Genomic DNA, 19,303 nt, shown 5'->3' with positions numbered 1-19,303 from the left:
ACAGCTTCGATGCCAGAATATCGAACACCGGCACTGGCCTGGGCCAAGCCCAGTGACCCTGCAGCATTTGTCCCTAGTTGCACGTACTTGGGTCCCTGAAAACCTGTCTGGGTCAGCTCCGGACAGGCTGAGACCCAGAGAAGCACTCTGTTCCCATCTGGGGTCCCTAGAAGTCATCCCAGATCAGCCCTTCTCACTGCCCTGGGCACGCACACATTCCACACGGTACAAAGGAACATGCACACCTATGCACACATGTGCACGCACGCCCTCACTCTCACATGTACACATACACATCCCACACACTACACACATGCATACCATGCGCCTGTACATGCTTGCACCACACGCACGCACACACTACACACGTGCACACCATGTACCTGTAAGCATGCACGTCACGTGCACACACACACACATCAGCACGCATACATCACACACACGTGCATGAGCATGCACACACACACACACTTGTAACCACACAGCCACAAACGCACACGTGCATACAACACTGAAAAGCCCATGCACTTGCATGCACACAGGTAAACCATAAGATACAAATACATGTGTGCACACCATCCTTGGGCACGAGTACACACACACACACACACGCACGCACACCCCAGGCTGTCTCTACCCCACCCTGTCCTGCAGGGCAGGACCTCATTCTGAGCTGGACTCTGGAGCCCAGGGTTCTGGGAGGAGCAAACCTAAGCACGAGGGACTGGCCTTGCCCAGAGCACAGGGCAGTGCTGGGTCCCTGGGCCAGGGAAGACGACTCGGGCACAGCCAGAGGACCCAGGGCCCTCTGGGAAGAGGTGTTCGCAGGGTCAGGTCCTGTGGGGCGGTCACAGGTGCAAGGGTTGTGGGGGCAGGGAGGAGACCTTGGCTGCCCCTCCCCCAGGGCTGCGTGCGCGTCAGAGCTGGCATCTGAGGACGTCCCGCGACTGACGGCCGGAGCTCCGCTTACATTCCAGCCTGTCCTTTAATAATAAGTAGTTGAAGGGCAAAACTCGGCAGCGCCACGGCGAGGCAGCTTCCGTCCTGCTCAGAGATGGCCGCTGGTGTCTAGGAGCGAACAGAGGTTTAGGGAGCTGCAGGCGCCGTGCCGCCAGGGGGCGCTGTCAGCCAGGTCCCGACGTTATCCCGTTATCCTGGAGCTGGGAGAGGCGGCTTTGCGCGCTTCTCCACGGAGGGCAACGGGTAGGGCAAAGCCACGCTGGAGGCGGCTTTTCCATCGGATTCCCGAGAGGCTGCCCACCCTCCACATGCAAAGGCCTCTCCCAGGCGGGCTGCCCCCTGCCGTGCCCCTCGTTCCTCCGCTGTGCGTCAGGGGCAGCAGCCGCACCTGTCCCGAGTGCAGAGAGAACTGATTGAAAACAAGGAGGACGGCTCAGCACAGGCCTCCGGCAAGGCCAGGACCTGCTCCCGGGTCGCATCCCGCCCTCTTCTCCAAGGCTGGCCTGGGCCAGGCCCCAGAGCAGTGTCTACACCGCGGGCTGACGAAGATGCGCCGTGGCGGGTGTGTGTGTGTGTGTGTGTGCTGAGTCCTTGAAGGTTTCCCACTGGGAGTGGCAGCTTCAGGAGAGGCAGGTCCTGCTTCTGCTGCCGCCCCCACACGGTGCTGGTGCTGGCCGGGCGCCTCCCTCCGCTGCTGCCCTTGTGTTGGTGGTGGGATGGCCGGCGACCCCTTCCTTTCGTCCCCAGATTGGTAGTGGCCTCTCTTCAGCCACAGCAAACGCCCAGAAGCAAGGCTCTGCGTGGTGCTGCTCCCGGAAGCCCCCGGCTGGGTGGCGGCCATGGTCTCCTCTGTGGCGGGGACAGGTCCTGAAAGTCCCTGAGGTCAGCAGCTGAGACGCTACCACACCTGCAGGCTCCTGGAGTCTCTGACTTCTGACCTCTGACCCAAGGGAGCTTCTGAGATGCCCCTCAGCACATGCCCGTGTGCTTTCGTGTCCTCTGCATGTGGGCACGTCTGTGGCATGCACGCACGCACAGCGCCAGGACTTACCTGCGTGCATGCACACTGCAGGGGTGCACAGGAGTGTGCAGTGCATCACGTGCATGTGTGAGTGGTGTATGACGCGCGTGGTTGTGTGGGTATGCACATGTGTGTGCTATGTGCATGTTAATATGGTGGAGTCTGGTGAAAGGCTCCTTGCATGAGCAAGGCTGAGCCTGCGCCGCAGGAGGCTGCACATGTTCACCCTCACGAGAAGTCACGCCGCGTCCCTGCATGCTCCCTGCTCCTGCCTCACCGTCCTCGGAGGGCTTCGGTCCCAGTCTGGGTCCGTGTACACCCACTGAGGACTCAGGCTGCCTATCCTCTGTGACAATGGCTCCAGCATGCATCGCGTCCTTTGCTGGGGCTGGAGTCCCCTGGTCTGCCTGGGCCGGCCTGTGGTGAGGGCCAAGAACAAGGCGCTGCCCTGCCCCGTGGGAAGGAGACGGCCTCACTGCCTGACGGAGCCTCTGCAGGCCCCTTGGTCCCCGCCTGCCGTGCACTTGGGAGCCGAACGAAGCCCTGGCTGCACCTCGTCCTGCACACACACGTGACTGGGCCCGCACAGCCGGGACGCAGATGGGACCCTGAGCCCCTTCCGGCTGGAGGCAGGAGCGAGTGGCTGGCTTTCTCCAGGCTCAGGCGGTGACAGCAGCCCTGGGGTCTCTGTGCCTGGTCATGGCCTTGCAGGCGCTGAGCCACGGCGGCTGCGTCTCTGCCTTTGTGCTGGTAGGTGCTCGCCCGCAGGCACGCGTCCACCCCCCTGCACTGCGCTCCAGGCTCACGTGCTGCAGGCTTCCAGGCTCTGTGCCTGCTGTCCAGTGTGGCTTTGTGTGGCCTGCAAGGGACTGAGCCGGCTCCCTGCTGTGTGGGAGGGCCGGGCCCTTCACACCTCACAGAGCAAGACCTGGAGTGGGCCTGCAGCTGTGTCCAGGCTGCACGGGGCCTGCGTCCGGGTCTCTCAGGGCTGCACGGGGCCTGCGTCCGGGTCTCTCAGGGCTGCGCGGGGCCTGTGTCCGCTCCCTCTGCCCCCAGCCCCGGCCCCTGCAGACCCTCCCTCGCTGAGCACCGGTACCTTCTGCGGGCTGCTAGGCGCTCTCCTTCGCCTTCCTCTTGGTGGTGTATGGGATGCAGCACACCCAGCTGGTCCTCGTCCTGGAGGCCAGAGGAGGGGCAGGCGGTGAGAAGGGCCTTGCCCAGCCCTGCGGCCCCCGTCCCTCTGAAGCAACCCCCTCCCCAAACACCCCACAGCTCTCCCTCCAACCCTGCCACGCCTGCGTCACCAGGCCTAGACCCCCGTGGGAGCCTGGCCCGCCTCCAGCCCACACAGGGTCTCCTGCGCTCAGGCCTCGGAAGTCTGGAGGTGGGCACGACCCCTCTCAAACACAGGGGACCGACTGGTCTGTGCCCATCACGGCCCCCAGCTGGGCTGCCAGCAAGGCAGTGGCGGGGCAGTGTCTCTGAAAGGCATCGGCCTGAGCTTGCTGCCCTGTGCTGTGGCCTCTGCTGTCTTCCCCGCCGGCCTGTGCCGGAGCCAGTGGGTGCCCAGCCCTGTGTCTGGGAAAGGGGGCAGGTGGGCCCACGCAGCCCCATCCACCAGGAGCCCACAAGGCCAAGGGTTGCTTCCCCTACACTGCCTCCAGCCTGCAGGTGTCTGGTCAGCTGGGTCTTGGGAGCAGAGGCTGGACTGAGAGACGTGGACTGGGTCAGCCAGAACGCAGGGCTGACACCAACACACAGCCTGCAGGCACACACCCACCATCCCGCGTGGCGAGCCGAGTCCCCGAGGGGAGTCCCCGCCGCAGACCCGGGCCTGGCCCTCAGAGTCATCAGCAGGGGTCTCGAGCGGGGACCTGCTGAGGGAGGAGGGCCCTGCTCAGATTTGCGCCCACCCCATCCCTCAGGACTTGAAGCTGATTGAGTGACAGCCAACGGGACGGCCTGTCCAAGGGCCACAGCCCCTGCAGCCAGCACTCGGGCTCTGTCCAGAGAGGCAGCATTTGTGGGCGACCCTATAGGGCCACAGCCCTCACAAGAGCTCTGGAGATCACGTGATCCTGCTCAATCCTGCTTCTGGGGTGGCGTGGGGGTCACCCCCAACCCCTCTGTCTGCTCTCCCACGTAGCTGCAAACCAGCCAGAGCAGTCTTCTTCCTTCCTTCCTTCCTTCCTTCCTTCCTTCCTTCCTTCCTTCCTTCCTTCCTTCCTTCCTTCTTTCCTTCCTTCCTTCCTTCCTTCCTTCCTTCCTTCCTTCCTTCCTTCCTTCCTTCCTTCCTTCCTTCCTTCTGACAGATAGTGAGAGAGAGACAGAGAGAAAGATCTCCTTCCTTTGGTTCACTCCCCAAATGGCTGCTATGGTCGGAGCTACGCCGAAACGAAGCCAGGAGCCAGGTGCTTCCTCCTGGTCTCCCATGGGGTGCAGGGCCCAAGCACTTGGGCCATCCTCCACTACACTCCCGGGCTATAGCAGAGAGCTGGACTGGAAGAGGAGCAAGCGGGACTAGAACCCGTTGCCCATATGGGATGCTGGTGCTGCAGGCAGAGGATTAACCTAGTGAGCCACAGCGCCGGCCCCCAGCAGCCTTTCTTTCAAAAAGTCACACCCATCCCCAGGGGGCTACATCCTCCGGACAAACCCCCTCCCCCAGACCCTGAGCCAGGGGAGGAGCTGCACTTAGAAGACACAGCCGGGGCCAGCACTGTGGTATGGTGAGCTGCCGCCTGCAGTGCCGGCATCCCACATGGGCACTGGTTCAAGTCCTGGCTGCTCCATTTCCAATCCAGCTCTCTGCTATGGCCTAGGAAAGCAGTGGAAGATGGCCCAAGTCCTTGGACCCCTGCACCCATATGGGAGACCCAGAAGAAGCTCCTGGCTCCTGGCTCCTGGCTCCTGGCTTCAGATTGGTGCAGCTCCACCCGTTGAGGCCAATTGGGGAGTGAACCAGAGGATGGAAGACCTCTCTTTCTCTCCGCTTCTCCTCTCTGTATAACTCTGACTTTCAAATAAATAAATAAAATTTTTTTTTTAAAGAAGAAGACACGGCCATGCCACCGCCCACAAGGCCTCCTCAGCAAGCCTCAGGAGGAGAGGCGGGGATCCTGTGTCGGCCATTCTGGGGTGGGGGTGGAGTCCTGTGCCAGCTGCTGCCTCTGCCCTAAAACCAGTGCCAAGCCCCCCACAGAGTGCGTGCTTGGGTTCACCCTGTAGGGAAGGAAGAGCGAGGCTTGGCCCTGCCCACCACATGCGAGGCACCGCAGACCACCCCCCCCCCCGTGACTGTGGGGTGGGGGCGGTGGGCACGCGCCTGGTGCAAGCCCACACGCGCCACTCACTCGTCCTCAAACAAGTCTGGGTCCATCGGGGACTGCTTCTCTTCTCTCAGGGTGCAGGAGGTCATCTGAGAGGCATGGCGGGAGAGCTTCAGGGTGAGGTGCCGGGCACAGAAGGCGCCCCGCAGGACCCCAGCATGGATGGGACAGGGCCGGAGACAGGCTCAGAGACGGCTGTGGCCCCGGCGGGACCTCCACAAGACGGGGCTCTGAGGAGTGGAGGCTTCTGGTGGGAGAGCCCCCACGGCCTGTGCTGCAGCCGAAGGGCTCTTATTCCTCGGCCCCCTCCCGGCCATTGGCGAGCCTCCTGGAAGCCTCAGAGCCTGTGTGCCTTGTGAGTAGCCTTGTGGGGCCCATTGCCAGCTCCCTGCACCTCGTGGGCTGCTCGGAGGGCATGGAGCAGGCAGCAGCACCAGGCAGATGCCGAAATCTGCCCAGAGGCTTCAGAGACTTAAAGAGAGACGGCTGTGCAGTAGTGGGGTGCAGGAGGACCTGCGACAGCGGTTGGGAGGGCCTCAGGGGCCACTGAGTCAGTCAGCTATAGATGGTGCTGACTATGGGATGGGGTGGTGCTGCTGGTGATGAGGGTGACAGTGATGGTGGTGGTGGTGGTGGTGATGAGCATGATGGTGGTGGTGGTGGTGATGATGGTGGTGATGGTGGTGATGATGGTGGTGATGGTGGTGACTGGGATGATGGTGAGACAGTGATGGAGGTGGTGATGGTGGTGGTGACTGAGATAATGGTGAGACAGTGCTGCTGGTGGTGGTGATGGAGGTGACGATGCTGGTGGTGGTGACATTGATGTTGAAATGATAATATACGTGGTGATGGTGGGAATGATGGTGGTGATGGTGGTGGTGTTGGTGGTGGTGATGAGAGGAGTGATGATGATGATGGTGGTGGTGGTGATGAGAAGAGTGATGATGATGGTGGTGGTGGTGGTGGTGATGGTGGTGGTGGTGGTGGTGATGAGAGGAGTGATGATGATGATGGTGGTGGTGGTGGTGATGAGAGGAGTGATGATTATGATGAGAGGAGTGGTGGTGGTGATGGTGGTGGTGGTGGTGATGAGAGGAATGAAGATGGTGATGGTGGTGTTGGTGATGGTGGTGGTGGTGATGGTGGTGGTGGTGATGATGGTGGTGGTGGTGATGAGAAGAGTGATGATGATGGTGGTGGTGGTGGTGGTGGTGATGAGAGGAGTGATGATGATGGTGGTGGTGGTGGTGATGGTGGTGGTGGTAATGAGAGGAGTGATGATGATGGTGGTGGTGGTGGTGATGGTGGTGGTGGTGATGAGAGGAATGATGATGGTGATGGTGGTGGTGGTGGTGGTGATGAGAGGAATGATGATGGTGATGGTGGTGGTGGTGGTGATGAGAGGAGTGATGATGATGGTGGTGGTGGTGGTGATGGTGGTGGTGGTAATGAGAGGAGTGATGATGATGGTGGTGGTGGTGGTGATGGTGGTGGTGATGATGGTGGTGGTGGTGATGAGAGGAATGATGATGGTGATGGTGGTGGTGGTGGTGGTGATGAGAGGAATGATGATGGTGATGGTGGTAGTGGTGGTGATGAGAGGAATGATGATGGTGATGGTGGTGGTGGTGATGATGGTGGTGGTGGTGATGATGAGAGGAGTGATGATGATGGTGGTGATGGTGGTGGTGGTGATGATGGTGGTGGTGGTAATGAGAGGAGTGATGATGATGGTGGTGGTGGTGGTGATGGTGGTGGTGGTGGTGATGAGAGGAGTGATGATGGTGGTGGTGGTGGTGATGGTGATGGTGGTGGTGATGGTGGTGATGAGAGGAATGATGATGGTGATGGTGGTGGTGGTGGTGGTGGTGATGAGAGGAGTGATGATGATGATGGTGGTGGTGGTGGTGATGAGAGGAGTGATGATGATGAGAGGAGTGGTGGTGGTGATGGTGGTGGTGGTGATGAGAGGAATGAAGATGGTGATGGTGGTGGTGGTGATGGTGGTGGTGGTGGTGATGAGAGGAATGAAGATGGTGATGGTGGTGTTGGTGATGGTGGTGGTGGTGATGATGGTGGTGGTGGTGATGAGAGGAATGATGATGGTGATGGTGGTGGTGGTGGTGATGAGAGGAGTGATGATGATGATGGTGGTGGTGGTGGTGATGGTGGTGGTGGTAGTGATGAGAGGAGTGTAGATGGTGATGGTGGTGGTGGTGGTGATGGTGGTGGTGGTGATGGTGGTGGTGGTGGTGATGAGAGGAATGATGATGGTGATGGTGGTGGTGGTGGTGATGAGAGGAGTGATGATGATGGTGGTGGTGGTGGTGATGGTGGTGGTGATGGTGGTGGTGGTGGTGATGAGAGGAATGATGATGGTGATGGTGGTGGTGGTGGTGCTGATGAGAGGAATGATGATGGTGATGGTGGTGGTGGTGGTGATGAGAGGAATGATGATGGTGATGGTGGTGGTGGTGATGATGGTGGTGGTGGTGATGATGAGAGGAGTGATGATGGTGGTGATGGTGGTGATGGTGGTGGTGGTGATGATGGTGGTGGTAGTGATGAGAGGAATGATGATGATGATGATGATGAAGGTGGTGGTGGTGATGCTGGTGGTAGGTGTTGGTGCTGATTGTGATGGTGATGATGATGAATGTGATGACACTGCTGGTGGTGGTGATGGTGGAGGCCATGGTGATGACACCTAATACTGAGGCTTTCTCGGTTTCGGACCCTGTTCTGACAGCTTCTGGAGCCCTCATTTCAGGAGACATCTAGGGCTCAGAGAGGGGTGATGAGTATTTTGAGCACTTGTTGGCAGAGCCATGCATCTCCAAGTCTTGGGTCTGGGCCGTTTCCACCACCCTGGAGAGATCCCATAAAGATCTGGTGCCCTTGGACATCCGAGTGCTGGCAGAGGCCCTGGAGTCTGATGGGGCTGGGGCGTGTGCAAGTTGGGGAGAGGAGGAGGTGGGGGTGTCCTCATGCCCCGAGGCCTGTCCTCTCACCCTGAACTCTCCCGAGTCCCTGCCTCACCCTCCCACCCAGCCTGGTCAGTGCAAGCACCTTCCGCTGGCTGATTCAGCTTTACCTCCTCGGCGTGGTCTCCCAGGTCAATCTCCACAAACACAGATGGTTTCTGTAGATGGAAACCAGAGACGGGGTGACCGGTGTGGGAGTGTCAGAGAGAGGAGCAGACGTCGGGGGGACAGCAGCTCCTGGGCTGAGGCTGGCCGAGATCTGAGGGCCACCACCAGGACCACCTGACACAGGTCCTGCACCAGGGGGCTCCTAGGACTGGGTGGGGGCTGGAGGTACCCGCAGGGCAGCTCTAGCAAAAGGGCAAGAAGACATGGTGCAGCTGCTCCCTACTCACCTCCCGGCGGGGCCCTGAGACCCACAGGGCCTCCTCCACCTTCACCCTCTGGGGGACTGGGAAATGGACCAGTTCCTGCTCCCAGCAACACTGACTTGGCCTGTGACCCTGCCACGGGGTCACACTTTGTGAAAAGGGCCACCGCTCACACTGGGGGGTCACACTCTGTGCCAGAGGTCACCACTCACACTGGGGGGTTACACTGGGGGGCCACCGCTCACACTGGGGGGTCACACTCTGTGCCAGAGGCCACCGCTCACACTGGGGGGGTCACACTGGGAGGTCACCGCTCACACTGGGGGTCACACTGGGGGGGTCACCGCTCACACTGGGGGGGCACACTGGGGGGGCACACTGGGGGGGCACACTGGGGGGCCGGCAGCCCAGCCTGTAGCTGCTGGTGTCCAGCTGGAGCTTTCAGTGAATGCCAGAGTTGCGCGAGGGCGGGCGGGCTCCCCGGGCGGAGTCGCCCCGCGGGCGTGGCTGTGGAACCCCACCACACGGGGGCTCCAGAGACTCGTGAGATGCACAATCGAGAGAAGCGAGTCCTCCACTCCTAGCCACCCCAAGTGCCTGTGAGGACTCCAGTGCCCCCGAGGGTTTTCTGGGTCAAGGTCAAGTGGGGTGGGGTATCTCAGGACCCCATGCTTTTGACAACTGCGCTTTTGGAAGCTGGGGGTCGGGCACCCCGGGACCAGACACAGAGGTGGGAGCCTGGCCCCCAGGCCTCCTGGGAAGGGTGGGAGGGGTCCAGGGCTCAGTGCCTGCTGGGATGGGCCCCCGGCCCTGACTTCTGCTGCTGCAGTATGGAGCGCTTGCCTCTCTCTCCAGGTCACTCAGCTTTGTGGACGCTGGGCCCTGCTCCTGCAAGCAAAGAAGGCGGCGGGCAGGTCAGCAGGGACAGGGCTGTGACGTAGGGCCAGACGCCAGGACCCGGCGCGCGGGCTGAGCCTGGTGCACCTGGGCCTCCTGGGCGTGCCCCTCCGTGGGCTCTCCTTCCTGCTCCTCGTTGGTGCTGGCCTCCGAGTCGCTCTTCTCCGCCTCCAGGTCTCTCTTCCCACTCTCGCGGCCCGGAGTCCTGGGAGCGTCCTGGCTCCGCTCCTTCCTATCCTCCTCCAGGTTGGCCTGACTGCAGGAGAGGGGGGAGGAGTGCTTGGGACGACGCCTGCGCCCCTGCCCTCGCTGGGCACCCGGGAGTCAGGCCCCTTGGGCCCTCCTGGGCTGGGCTCTGCCTGTCTGGAGGACTGGACGTGTGGAACCTCAACTGCCCAGGCCAGCCTCCGCGGCTGAGCTGTTCACAGCCCCGGGGCTCATCTCAGAGAGCAGGGTCTCGGCTGCCCGGGGGAGCGACCTGGCGAGGGCTGGGAGTCCCTCGGCTGGGGCGTGCAAGCTGTGGGTGGGGTCTGTGGCACCCCGCCCTGCGGGCTCCGCCCTGGCCGGGTAGCCCCTTCCAGCCGCACCAGCACAAAGCTGCCCCTCGCCCGAGGGAAATCTGCAGACGCTCGGAGTCCTGGGAATGAAGACCTTGGGGTCCTCCTCTGACCGAGCCAAGCCAGCCCATGTGGCCTGAGGGCCCTGGGTGACGGTGACGAGGGTGGCAGCGCCTCCTCGGCCCTCAGGGGGAGCCGTCACAACCAGGGTGGCCTGGCCACGCTTGCCCGGCTCTGCGAGCCAGTTCTGTGTCCTCTAGTCTCTACTGTAAGGTAACTTTTAAAAACCTTTTCTGGGGCTGGCACTGTGGCCTAGGGGTGACCTGTAGCACCCATAAGGGTGCCAGTTTGAGTCCCGGCTGCTCCACTTCCCATCCAGCTCTCAGCTATGGCCTGGGAAAGTAGTGGAGGATGGCCCAACTCCTTGGGCCCCTGCACCCACGTGGGGGATCCGGAGGAAGTTCCTGGCTCCTGGCTTCGGAATAGCTCAGCTCTGGCCATTGTGGCCAACTGGGGAGTGAACCAGCGGATGGAAGATCTCTCTCTGTCTCTGCCTCTCTGTAACTCTGCCTTCCAAATAAATAAATAAATCAATAAATCTTAAAAAAAAAAAAAAACCACCCCTTTTCTCTTTTCTTTGAAATACATGCAGATTATGGAATCATCAACTTTTATTCTCTCTTCCCCATCCAAAGAAAGCTGTTAGGAAAAAACTCAAGAGAAACCCGGTATTGATATTTTATCTTGTTTTCTTCTGTTTTTGTTTGTAGTACTTTTAGCTAAATGAAACTGCATTTTGTAGTTTTGTATTTGGCTTTTTTTCACCTAAATCTGTTCGTGTTTTACTGACGATTTCAGGGCCTTCGTTTTGCACGGCACCCTGGTATTCTGACGCGAACGTGAAGCACCCATCTGAAATGCAGACCGTGCAATCAAGGAACACTGGGGAACAAGACGTCATCTGCGGTGGGCGGGCCCTGGGTCCGCTCTGAGCTGCAGGCCACAGCCCCCCGGGACACCGCACAGGGCGGCCTGGGGAGGCGGAGGGCGGGGCGGGGCGGGGCGGGGCAGGGCCATCAGTCCCCAGGGCAACCTGACAAGCCCCCCCCACCCCGCAGCCCTCCCCACCCAGCCCTCAGGCCCTCACCAGCCAGCGTCTTCTGCGTTACTCTGCGGCTCTTTCCCCTGCTCTTCAGACTCTGGGGAGGAAGGACACAACGGGTCAGGGCCGCCGGCCCCCCTGAGCGGCTGGCTCACAGCTCGTCCGGACCCTGGAGCCTGCTCCTCCCAGGCAGTGGCTGGTGGCCACCACCGCTGTGAGCTTCTTCCTGGTGCCTGACGCTGGAGCCACCCAGCCTTGGCCTCCCCTGCAGGACGCACAGCAGAGTCCGGGACCCGGTGACTTCCGGAGCTCCTGGTCCTGCACCCACTGGACACAGCACAGCAGGGACGCAGGGAGGGGGGAAGGTGGGTCCTGGACCACTCAGTGCCCCCTCCCTCCTCCTGACTCCTCCCAGGGGCGTCCCCAGGATGGTTCCCGTTATATCTGTTCTCCAGAAGATGTGGTCCCTGCATGTCCAGTGAGTAGGGATCTGATCCTGACAAGGGGTGCCCAGGAAGCTCCTTGAACTTGCCCAAGGCTGAGTGACCGTGAATGGCATTAGGGGATTCTGCCAGCCTAAAGCTCCAAGGCAAAGCTGCGTCTGTAGCTCTGGTGGCAGCTGATGATGTTCCCGGAGCACTGTCCCCCAGCACTGTCCCCCAGCTCTGTCCTGAGCACTGTCCCTGAGCACTGTCCCCCAGCACTGTCCCCCAGCACTGTCCCCTGCACTGTCCCCAGCTCTGTCCCTGAGCACTGTCCTGAGCACTGTCCCCTGCACTGTCCCCCAGCACTGTCCCCTAAACTGTCCCCCAGCACTGTCCCCCAGCACTGGCCCCAGAACTGTCCCCCAGCACTGTCCCCTGAGCACTGTTCCCCAGCATTGTCCCCCAGCACTGTCCCCAGCACTGTCCCTCAGCACTGTCCCCCAGCACTGTCCCCCAGTACTGTCCCCCAGCACTGTCCCCTGAGCACTGTCTCCTGAGCACTGTCCCCCAGCACTGTCCCCCAGCACTGTCCCCTGAGCACTGTTCCCCAGCATTGTCCCCCAGCACTGTCCCCAGCACTGTCCCTCAGCACTGTCCCCCAGCACTGTCCCCCAGTACTGTCCCCCAGCACTGTCCCCAGCACTGTCTCCCAGCACTGTCCCCTGAGCACTGTCCCCCAGCACTGTCCCCTGAGCACTGTCCCCTAGCACTGTCCCCGAGCACTGTCCCCCAGCACTGTCCCCCAGCACTGTCCCCGAGCACTGTCCCCAGCACTGTCCCCAGCACTGTCTCCCAGCACTGTCCCCAGCACTGTCCCCCAGCACTGTCCCCTGAGCACTGTCCCCCAGCACTGTCCCCAGCACTGTTTCTGAGCACTGTCCCCCAGCACTGTACCCCAGCACTGTCCCCAAGCACTGTCCCTGAGCACTGTCCCCCAGCACTGTCCCCTGAGCACTGTCCCCCAGCACTGTCCCCTGAGCACTGTCCCTGAGCACTGTCACCTGAGCACTGTCCCCCAGCACTGTCCCCTGAGCACTGTCCCTGAGCACTGTCCCTGAGCACTGTCCCCCAGCACTATCCCCTGAGCACTGTCCCTGAGCACTGTCCCTGAGCACTGTCCCCCAGCACTGTGCCCCAGCACTGTCCCCAAGCACTGTCCCCAAACTGGCCCCTGAGCACTGGCCCCAGTAATGTCCCCCAGCACTGTCCCCCAGCACTGTACCCAGCACTGTCCCCCAGCACTGTCCCCTGAGCACTGTCCCCCAGCACTGTCCCCAGCACTGTCCCCCAGTACTGTCCCCCAGCACTGTCCCCCATCACTGTCCCCTGAGCACTGTCCCCCAGCACTGGCCCCAGAACTGTCCCAAGAGCAATGTCTCGAGCACTGTCCCCCAGCACTGTCCCCCAGCACTGTCCCCTGAGCACTGTCCCCTGAGCACTGTCCCCCATTACTGTCCCCTGAGCACTGTCCGCATCACTGTCCCCAGCACTGTCCCCGAGCACTGTCCCCCAGCACTGTCCCCTGAGCACTGTCCCCCAGCACTGTCCACTGAGCACTGTCCCCAGCACTGTCCCCCAGCACTGTCCCCTGAGCACTGTCCCCAAACTGGACCCCAGCAGTGTCCCCCAGCACTGTCCCCAAACTGGCCCCTGAGCACTGGCCCCAGTAATGTCCCCCAGCACTGTCCCCCAGCACTGTCCCCGAGCACTGTCCCCCAGCACTGTCCCCCAGCACTGTCCCCCAGCACTGTCCCCTGAGCACTGTCCCCCAGCACTGTCCCCAGCACTGTCCCCCAGTACTGTCCCCCAGCACTGTCCCCGAGCACTGTCCCCAGCACTGTCCCTGAGCACTGTCCCCAGCACTGTCCCCCAGCACTGTCCCCCAGCACTGTCCCCCAGCACTGTCCCCAGCACTGTCCCCCAGCACTGTCCCCGAGCACTGTCCCCCAGCACTGTCCCCAGCACTGTTTCTGAGCACTGTCCCCCAGCACTGTACCCCAGCACTGTCCCCCAGCACTGTCCCTTGAGCACTGTCCCCTGAGCACTGTCTCCCAGCACTGTCCCCCAGCACTCTCCCTGAGCACTGTGCCCCAGCACTGTCCCCCAGCACTGTCCCTGAGCACTGTCCCCCAGCACTGTCACTGAGCACTGTCCCCCAGCACGTTCTCCCAGCACTGTCCCCTGAGCACTGTCCCCCAGCACTGTCCCCGAGAACTGTCTCCCAGCACTGTCCCTGAGCACTGTCCCCAGCACTGTGCCCTGAGTACTGTCCCCAGCACTGTGCCCTGAGCACTGTCCCCCAGCACTGTCCCCCAGCACTGTCCACAGCACTGTCCCTGAGCAATGTCCCCAGCACTGTCCCTGAGCACTGTCCCCAGCACTGTGCCCTGAGTACTGTCCCCAGCACTGTCCCTGAGCACTGTCCCCCAGCACTGTCCCCCAGCACTGTCCCCAGCACTGTCCCCGATCACTGTCCCCCAGCACTGTCCACAGCACTGTCCCTGAGCACTGTCCCCCAGCACTGTCCACAGCACTGTCCCTGAGCACTGTCCCCAGCACTGTCCCTGAGCACTGTCCCCCAGCACTGTCCCCATCACTGGCCTCTGAGCACTGGCCCCAGTACTGTCCCCAGCACTATCCCCGAGAACTGTCTCCCAGCACTGTCCCTGAGCACTGTCCCTGAGCACTGTGCCCAGCACTGTCCACAGCACTGTCCCGGAGCACTGTCCCTGAGCACTGTCCCCCAGCACTGTCCCCAGCACTGTCTCCCAGCACTGTCCCCTGAGCACTGTCCCTGAGCACTGTCCCCTGAGCACTGTCCCTGAGCAATGTCCCCCAGCACTGTCCCTGAGCACTGTCCCCTGAGCACTGTCCCTGAGCACTGACCCTGAGCACTGTCCCCCAGCACTGTCCCCTGAGCACTGTCCCTGAGCACTGTCCCCCAGCACTGTCCCCTGAGCACTGTCCCCAGCACTGTCTCCCAGCACTGTCCCCCAGCACTGTCCCCATCACTGGCCCCTGAGCACTGGCCCCAGTACTGTCCCCAGCACTCTCCCCCAGCACTCTCCCCGAACACTGTCCCCGAGAACTGTCCCCCAGCACTGTCCCCAGCACTGTCCCCTGAGCACTGTCCCCGAACACTGTCCCCCAGCACTGTCCCAAAGCACTGTCCCCCAGCACTGTCTCCCAGCACTGTCCCCCAGCACTGTCCCCATCACTGGCCTCTGAGCACTGGCCCCAGTACTGTCCCCAGCACTATCCCCGAGAACTGTCCCCCAGCACTGTCCCCAGCACTGTCCCCCAGCACTCTCCCCCAGCACTGTCCCTGAGCACTGTCCCCGAGCACTGTCCCCAGCACTGTCCCCTGAGCACTGTCCCCGAACACTGTCCCCCAGCACTGTCCCCCAGCACTGTCCCCCAGCACTGTCCCCAGCACTGTCCCCTGAGCACTGTCCCCCAGCACTGTCCCTGAGCACTGTCCCCCAGCACTGTCCCCCAGCACTCTCCCCCAGCACTGTCCCTGAGCACTCTCCCCCAGCACTGTCCCTGAGCACTGTCCCCGAGCACTGTCCCCAGCACTGTCCCCTGAGCACTGTCCCCGAACACTGTCCCCCAGCACTGTCCCCCAGCACTGTCCCCCAGCACTGTCCCCAGCACTGTCCCCTGAGCACTGTCCCCTGAGCACTGTCCCCCATTACTGTCCCCCAGCACTGTCCCCCAGCACTGTCCCTGAGCACTGTCCCCAGCACTGTCCCCCAGCACTGTCCCCCAGCACTGACCCTGAGCACTGTCCCTGAGCACTGTCTCCAGCACTGTCCCCCAGCACTGTCCCCCAGCACTGTCCCCGAGCACTGTCCCCCAGCACTGTCCCTGAGCACTGTCCCCCAGCACTGACCCTGAGCACTGTCCCTGAGCACTGTCCCCCAGCACTGTCCCCAGCACTGTCCCCAGCACTGTCCCCCAGCACTGTCCCGGAGCACTGTCCCTGAGCGCTGTCCCCCAGCACGGTCCCCCAGCACTGTCCCCGAGCACTGTCCCCTGAGCACTGTCCCCCAGCACTGTCCCCCAGCACTGTCCCGGAGCTCTGTCCCCTGACCCCAAGCACCGACCCCCGGCTCTGTCCCCCAACACTCTGCCCTGAGCATGTGTGTCCTGGCAGCCTCTGCTTCTCAGCTGTAGGAGCTCTCCCAAGCCAGCGAGCTTTCCCAGGACCCTCGTGCAGCTGCGGGTTTCCGGATGGAAGCCCACATGGGCAGGTGGGCTCAGGACGGCTCCAGACCTGAGCTACCTTCCGGGCCTGAGCCTGGAAGGGCACTGAGGATGCCTGCCCAACCAACGCCTGCAGCCGGGGTGGTGCCTGGATAAAAGGGCTTCTGGGGGCTGCGGGCCAGGGGCTCCTGTTCCCCAGATTTCCTTTGAGGACCTGGGGGTTTCTCTCCTGGGGCCCCAACGCTGGGACGCTGGGCAGCCTGCCCCTCACTCCTGCACCTGCCTCCTGCGAGTGCTCTGGCTGGTGGCCTCGGGCTGTTGCTGTCTCCTGCTTGCTCACCAGTTGCTGCAGGCTGTGCTGAGAAAAACCCTGGAGGAGGAGGTCTCCAGGGCCAGATCTGCTGGACTTGGCGCTGAGCCCGGGGGGTGGGGTGGCGGGGTGGGGTGGGGTGGGGGCGGGGGGCAGCCTCTGCCCCTCAGGTGGGAGCCCTGGGAGGACGTGGTTTTCCAGCAGGGATCTGATGCTAATTTCTGGAGAAGCTCCAGCGGCCCCTCAGCTGTGTGTGTTTATGAGTGTGCACTAAGCTGTGTGCTTGTGTGCTGTGTGCGCAGGTGTATGCACGGGTGTGCTCACGTGTGCACACTTGTGCATGTTCTGTGCATGCACACACGAGAATGCACATGTGTGTGGGAGGGTGTTTTAGAAGGCTCAGAGCTGTCCCAGGCAGATCTTCCAACCTTGCTCTGGCCTGTACAGTCGAGAAGAGCTGGTGTGAATTTCCTTGCTCCAAAGCAGGTGCAGAACCAGAGCACGGCTCGGTCGCCCCAGCAGAAGGGCCTGGGGCCATGCAGGGAAGCCATTGCGTGGTGGGTCTGCAGTGCCCCGTCCCCCGCATGCGTGTCTGGGCTGCAGGTGCGCTGGGGACCACTGGGCAGCTGTGTGGGGCTCACGGGTCTGAGGCACACGCAGTGGCTCCTGTTGTTCGGTGACAGGAACACATGCTCCTGTCTCTTCCCAGCCAAGAGCCACTTTCTTTCCAAACTGTCACAGGCTCAGCTCAAATGTGAGATGCCCATGAGGAGCCAGGGCCAGCGAGAGGGCCAGGGGCCGGGGGCCTGGGGAGCTGCTGTTACAGGAAAAGGGCTGAGCTGGCCGGGAAGGGCTGGACGGCTGCTGGGAGCCTGTTTCTAAGAGAGACCGGAAGCCAGGGCTCAGCCTCCAGGACACTGATGTCACGCTGACATCACAGGAGCAGAAGCCCTGCTGGAGCTGCACCGGGTACGGATTCCTGAGGGGCCCTCCCGCCGTGGCTGGGAGCAACCTCGCTGGCAGAGCGAGGAAGGCCTAGGAGAGCGGGAGGCCCTGGGTGACCCACAGGACGGGCAAACAGGCCTCCCCAGGACGTGTGACACATGCTGCTGACCCCGAGAGGATGTGGGGGTCGGAGTGGGCTCCAGGGCACATCCCTGTGGACCTGATGCACAGATTTGTCTTGTCCTGTGAGTGGGGCACGGGACAGCAGGCCACATGGACACCCAGGCGCCCACCCACCGCCTCCCATCCCCACGTCTAGGGGAAACCCAGAGGTGCTGGGGCAAGGTCCAGGAATGAGACGTGCACCCACCGAGGCCAGCACTGAGACCCATCTCCGCCCCCGGCACACCCCCCTGCACCCCTGGCCTGCTCCCAACAGCACAGCTGCCAATTCTTAACCTAGGAGAAGTCTTGTTCCACCACCACTCTTACATTGTCCCGGGCTTGAGCCAGCCCTAGATTTCCCGCCCGCGGTCCTGGACGCTGTGTGAGGGTCGGCCAGACGCGGGTCAGGCCCTGGGTGGGAGACCGCCCTCATCATAGACGCAAGGTTGCAGCCCCCATGTCCTGGCCCGGTCCTCTAAGCCCAGCCTCTGCCTCCGTGCCTCCCAGGCCCCCTCCCCCGCTGTCCCACAGGGCCCCAGCTGGCCCCCTGCCCCTTCCCACAGCCCCCGGCCTACCCAGGTTCTTGGGCACCTTCCTGACACGGCTGGGGGGGTCCCCCTTCTGGTGCAGACCACCCACGCTCCTGCTCCTTTGGAGCTCAGGCCCCTCGCTGGCCGCCCTGCCTGCCAAGGGGAGGGCACCAGGGCCAGGCCGGTGCCTCCTGTGTGCCGCGGCTGGGTCCTTCTCCATGCTAGGCCTGGGCAAGGCACCTCACACGGCCTCAGGCGTGGGACATGGCTGCCGCCCCCGGAACCCCCTCCTGGGAAATGCCCGAGAATGCCAGGGGCCGTCGCCCTGGGGCTGCTGTGACATCACCGCAGGTCAGAGGTCAGCTGGCCCAGCCCAGCGCAGCCTCCTCCCCACCCTCTGTAGAACCCAGGGGCAGGTGCCGGCCATACTTGCCTTTCCCCACACGGACTGAGGGCCCAGCAGTGGGCGGTCTGGCCTTGCTCAGTCCTGGAGGCCACGGCCAGGCGAGCTGGCTCTCCCATGTCTCCCCACACAGGCGCTCTGTGTGGGTGAACCCTCCAACCGGGGCCGGCTCGGCAGCCAGCAGGGGACGCACACGCGGTTCCCCGACAGGGCCAAGGGGACGGTCAGCCAAGCGGAGGCCTTGGGGAGCGCGGGCTGCGCCCTGGCCTTGACAACGGTGGCATCCGAGGGAGGACGTCGCCCACTGGGGCCTCACCCTGCCGAGGGAAGGGCCGCAGCGCAAACAGATGCTGTGCCCCTGGGGTGTTTTGAGGGCCTGTAGACCCTCTGCCAAAGTGCTGGTTTTGGGGACTGTTCTGCCACCCACAGGGGCCCTTCCCGACAGACGGGGGACTCGGAGCCCCAGGAAGGGGCCATGCCCCACCCCCACCCCTGGCTGCTGTCCCTGAGCAGCTGCGGCAGGAAGTGTCCAGGAGGCCTCGGCCACCTGGCTCTGGTGGCTGGGCCAGGCCCAGGCTGCCCGCACGACGCTTCCTCAGCAGTGGTTCGACCGGGGCGTCCTGATGCTGCGGCCCAGCGGGACGTGGCCACCCCTTCCTAGGAGTCAGCAGCAGGGCCTCAGGAAGCCTCTGTGACCCCTCACGGGCCTCAGTGCTCAGGCTGCCCTGGCCCCTCCTGGTGGCTCTGGGAGGGGCTCCAGGACCCACACTCAGCCCCTGGCTGCTTCCAGCCCTTCTGCTGCCCACCACAGGGCTGACCTCAGCCCCCAGCCCCCTCCATGGAGCTGACTCCACCTTGGCCCAGTCTGAGGGCGGGGGCGGAGTCCTCTGGCGCTGCGGCTGGCCCTGCCCTGGAAGTTCACCTCCAGCTGACCTGCCAGCGAAGCCACAGCAGGAGCACTCCGGATGCTTCCCACCCAGCCCTGGGACCACAACAGGTGGGGGGCCCAAAGCCAAGCCTGCGCCTCTTTCC

At 62.7% G+C, this 19,303-nt stretch overlaps 1 protein-coding gene across 4 annotated transcripts; it reads right to left on the bottom strand.

The window, feature by feature from the left end:
- Positions 1 to 902: 902 nt before the first annotated feature.
- Positions 903 to 18,184, bottom strand: C9H13orf46 (chromosome 9 C13orf46 homolog). Of its 4 annotated transcripts, none has more exons than XR_011378686.1 (8): positions 17,914 to 18,182; positions 11,270 to 11,321; positions 9,653 to 9,821; positions 9,512 to 9,556; positions 8,383 to 8,455; positions 5,335 to 5,399; positions 3,078 to 3,157; positions 967 to 1,068 (listed from the first exon to the last, which is right to left on the bottom strand). XR_011378686.1 is itself a non-coding variant. In XM_070048527.1 (8 exons), the coding sequence occupies exons 1-7, from the start codon at positions 18,086 to 18,088 to the stop codon at positions 3,091 to 3,093; spliced, it is 621 nt and encodes a 206-aa protein (XP_069904628.1). In that variant the 5' UTR covers positions 18,089 to 18,179; the 3' UTR covers positions 967 to 1,068; positions 3,078 to 3,090. The 4 variants fall into 4 exon arrangements, 3 of the variants coding, with proteins under 3 accessions (XP_069904626.1, XP_069904627.1, XP_069904628.1); XM_070048527.1 differs by having other exon boundaries at positions 8,408 to 8,455; positions 17,914 to 18,179; XM_070048525.1 differs by lacking the exon at positions 5,335 to 5,399 and having other exon boundaries at positions 903 to 1,068; positions 8,408 to 8,455; positions 17,914 to 18,184.
- Between the last annotated feature and the right edge of the window lie 1,119 nt (positions 18,185 to 19,303).

This window comes from Oryctolagus cuniculus, chromosome 9, assembly GCF_964237555.1.
Source record: "Oryctolagus cuniculus chromosome 9, mOryCun1.1, whole genome shotgun sequence".
NCBI lineage: Eukaryota > Metazoa > Chordata > Mammalia > Lagomorpha > Leporidae > Oryctolagus > Oryctolagus cuniculus.
The sequence above is the reverse complement of the archived record's forward strand: the minus strand, read 5'-3'. Positions and strand labels throughout refer to the sequence as shown.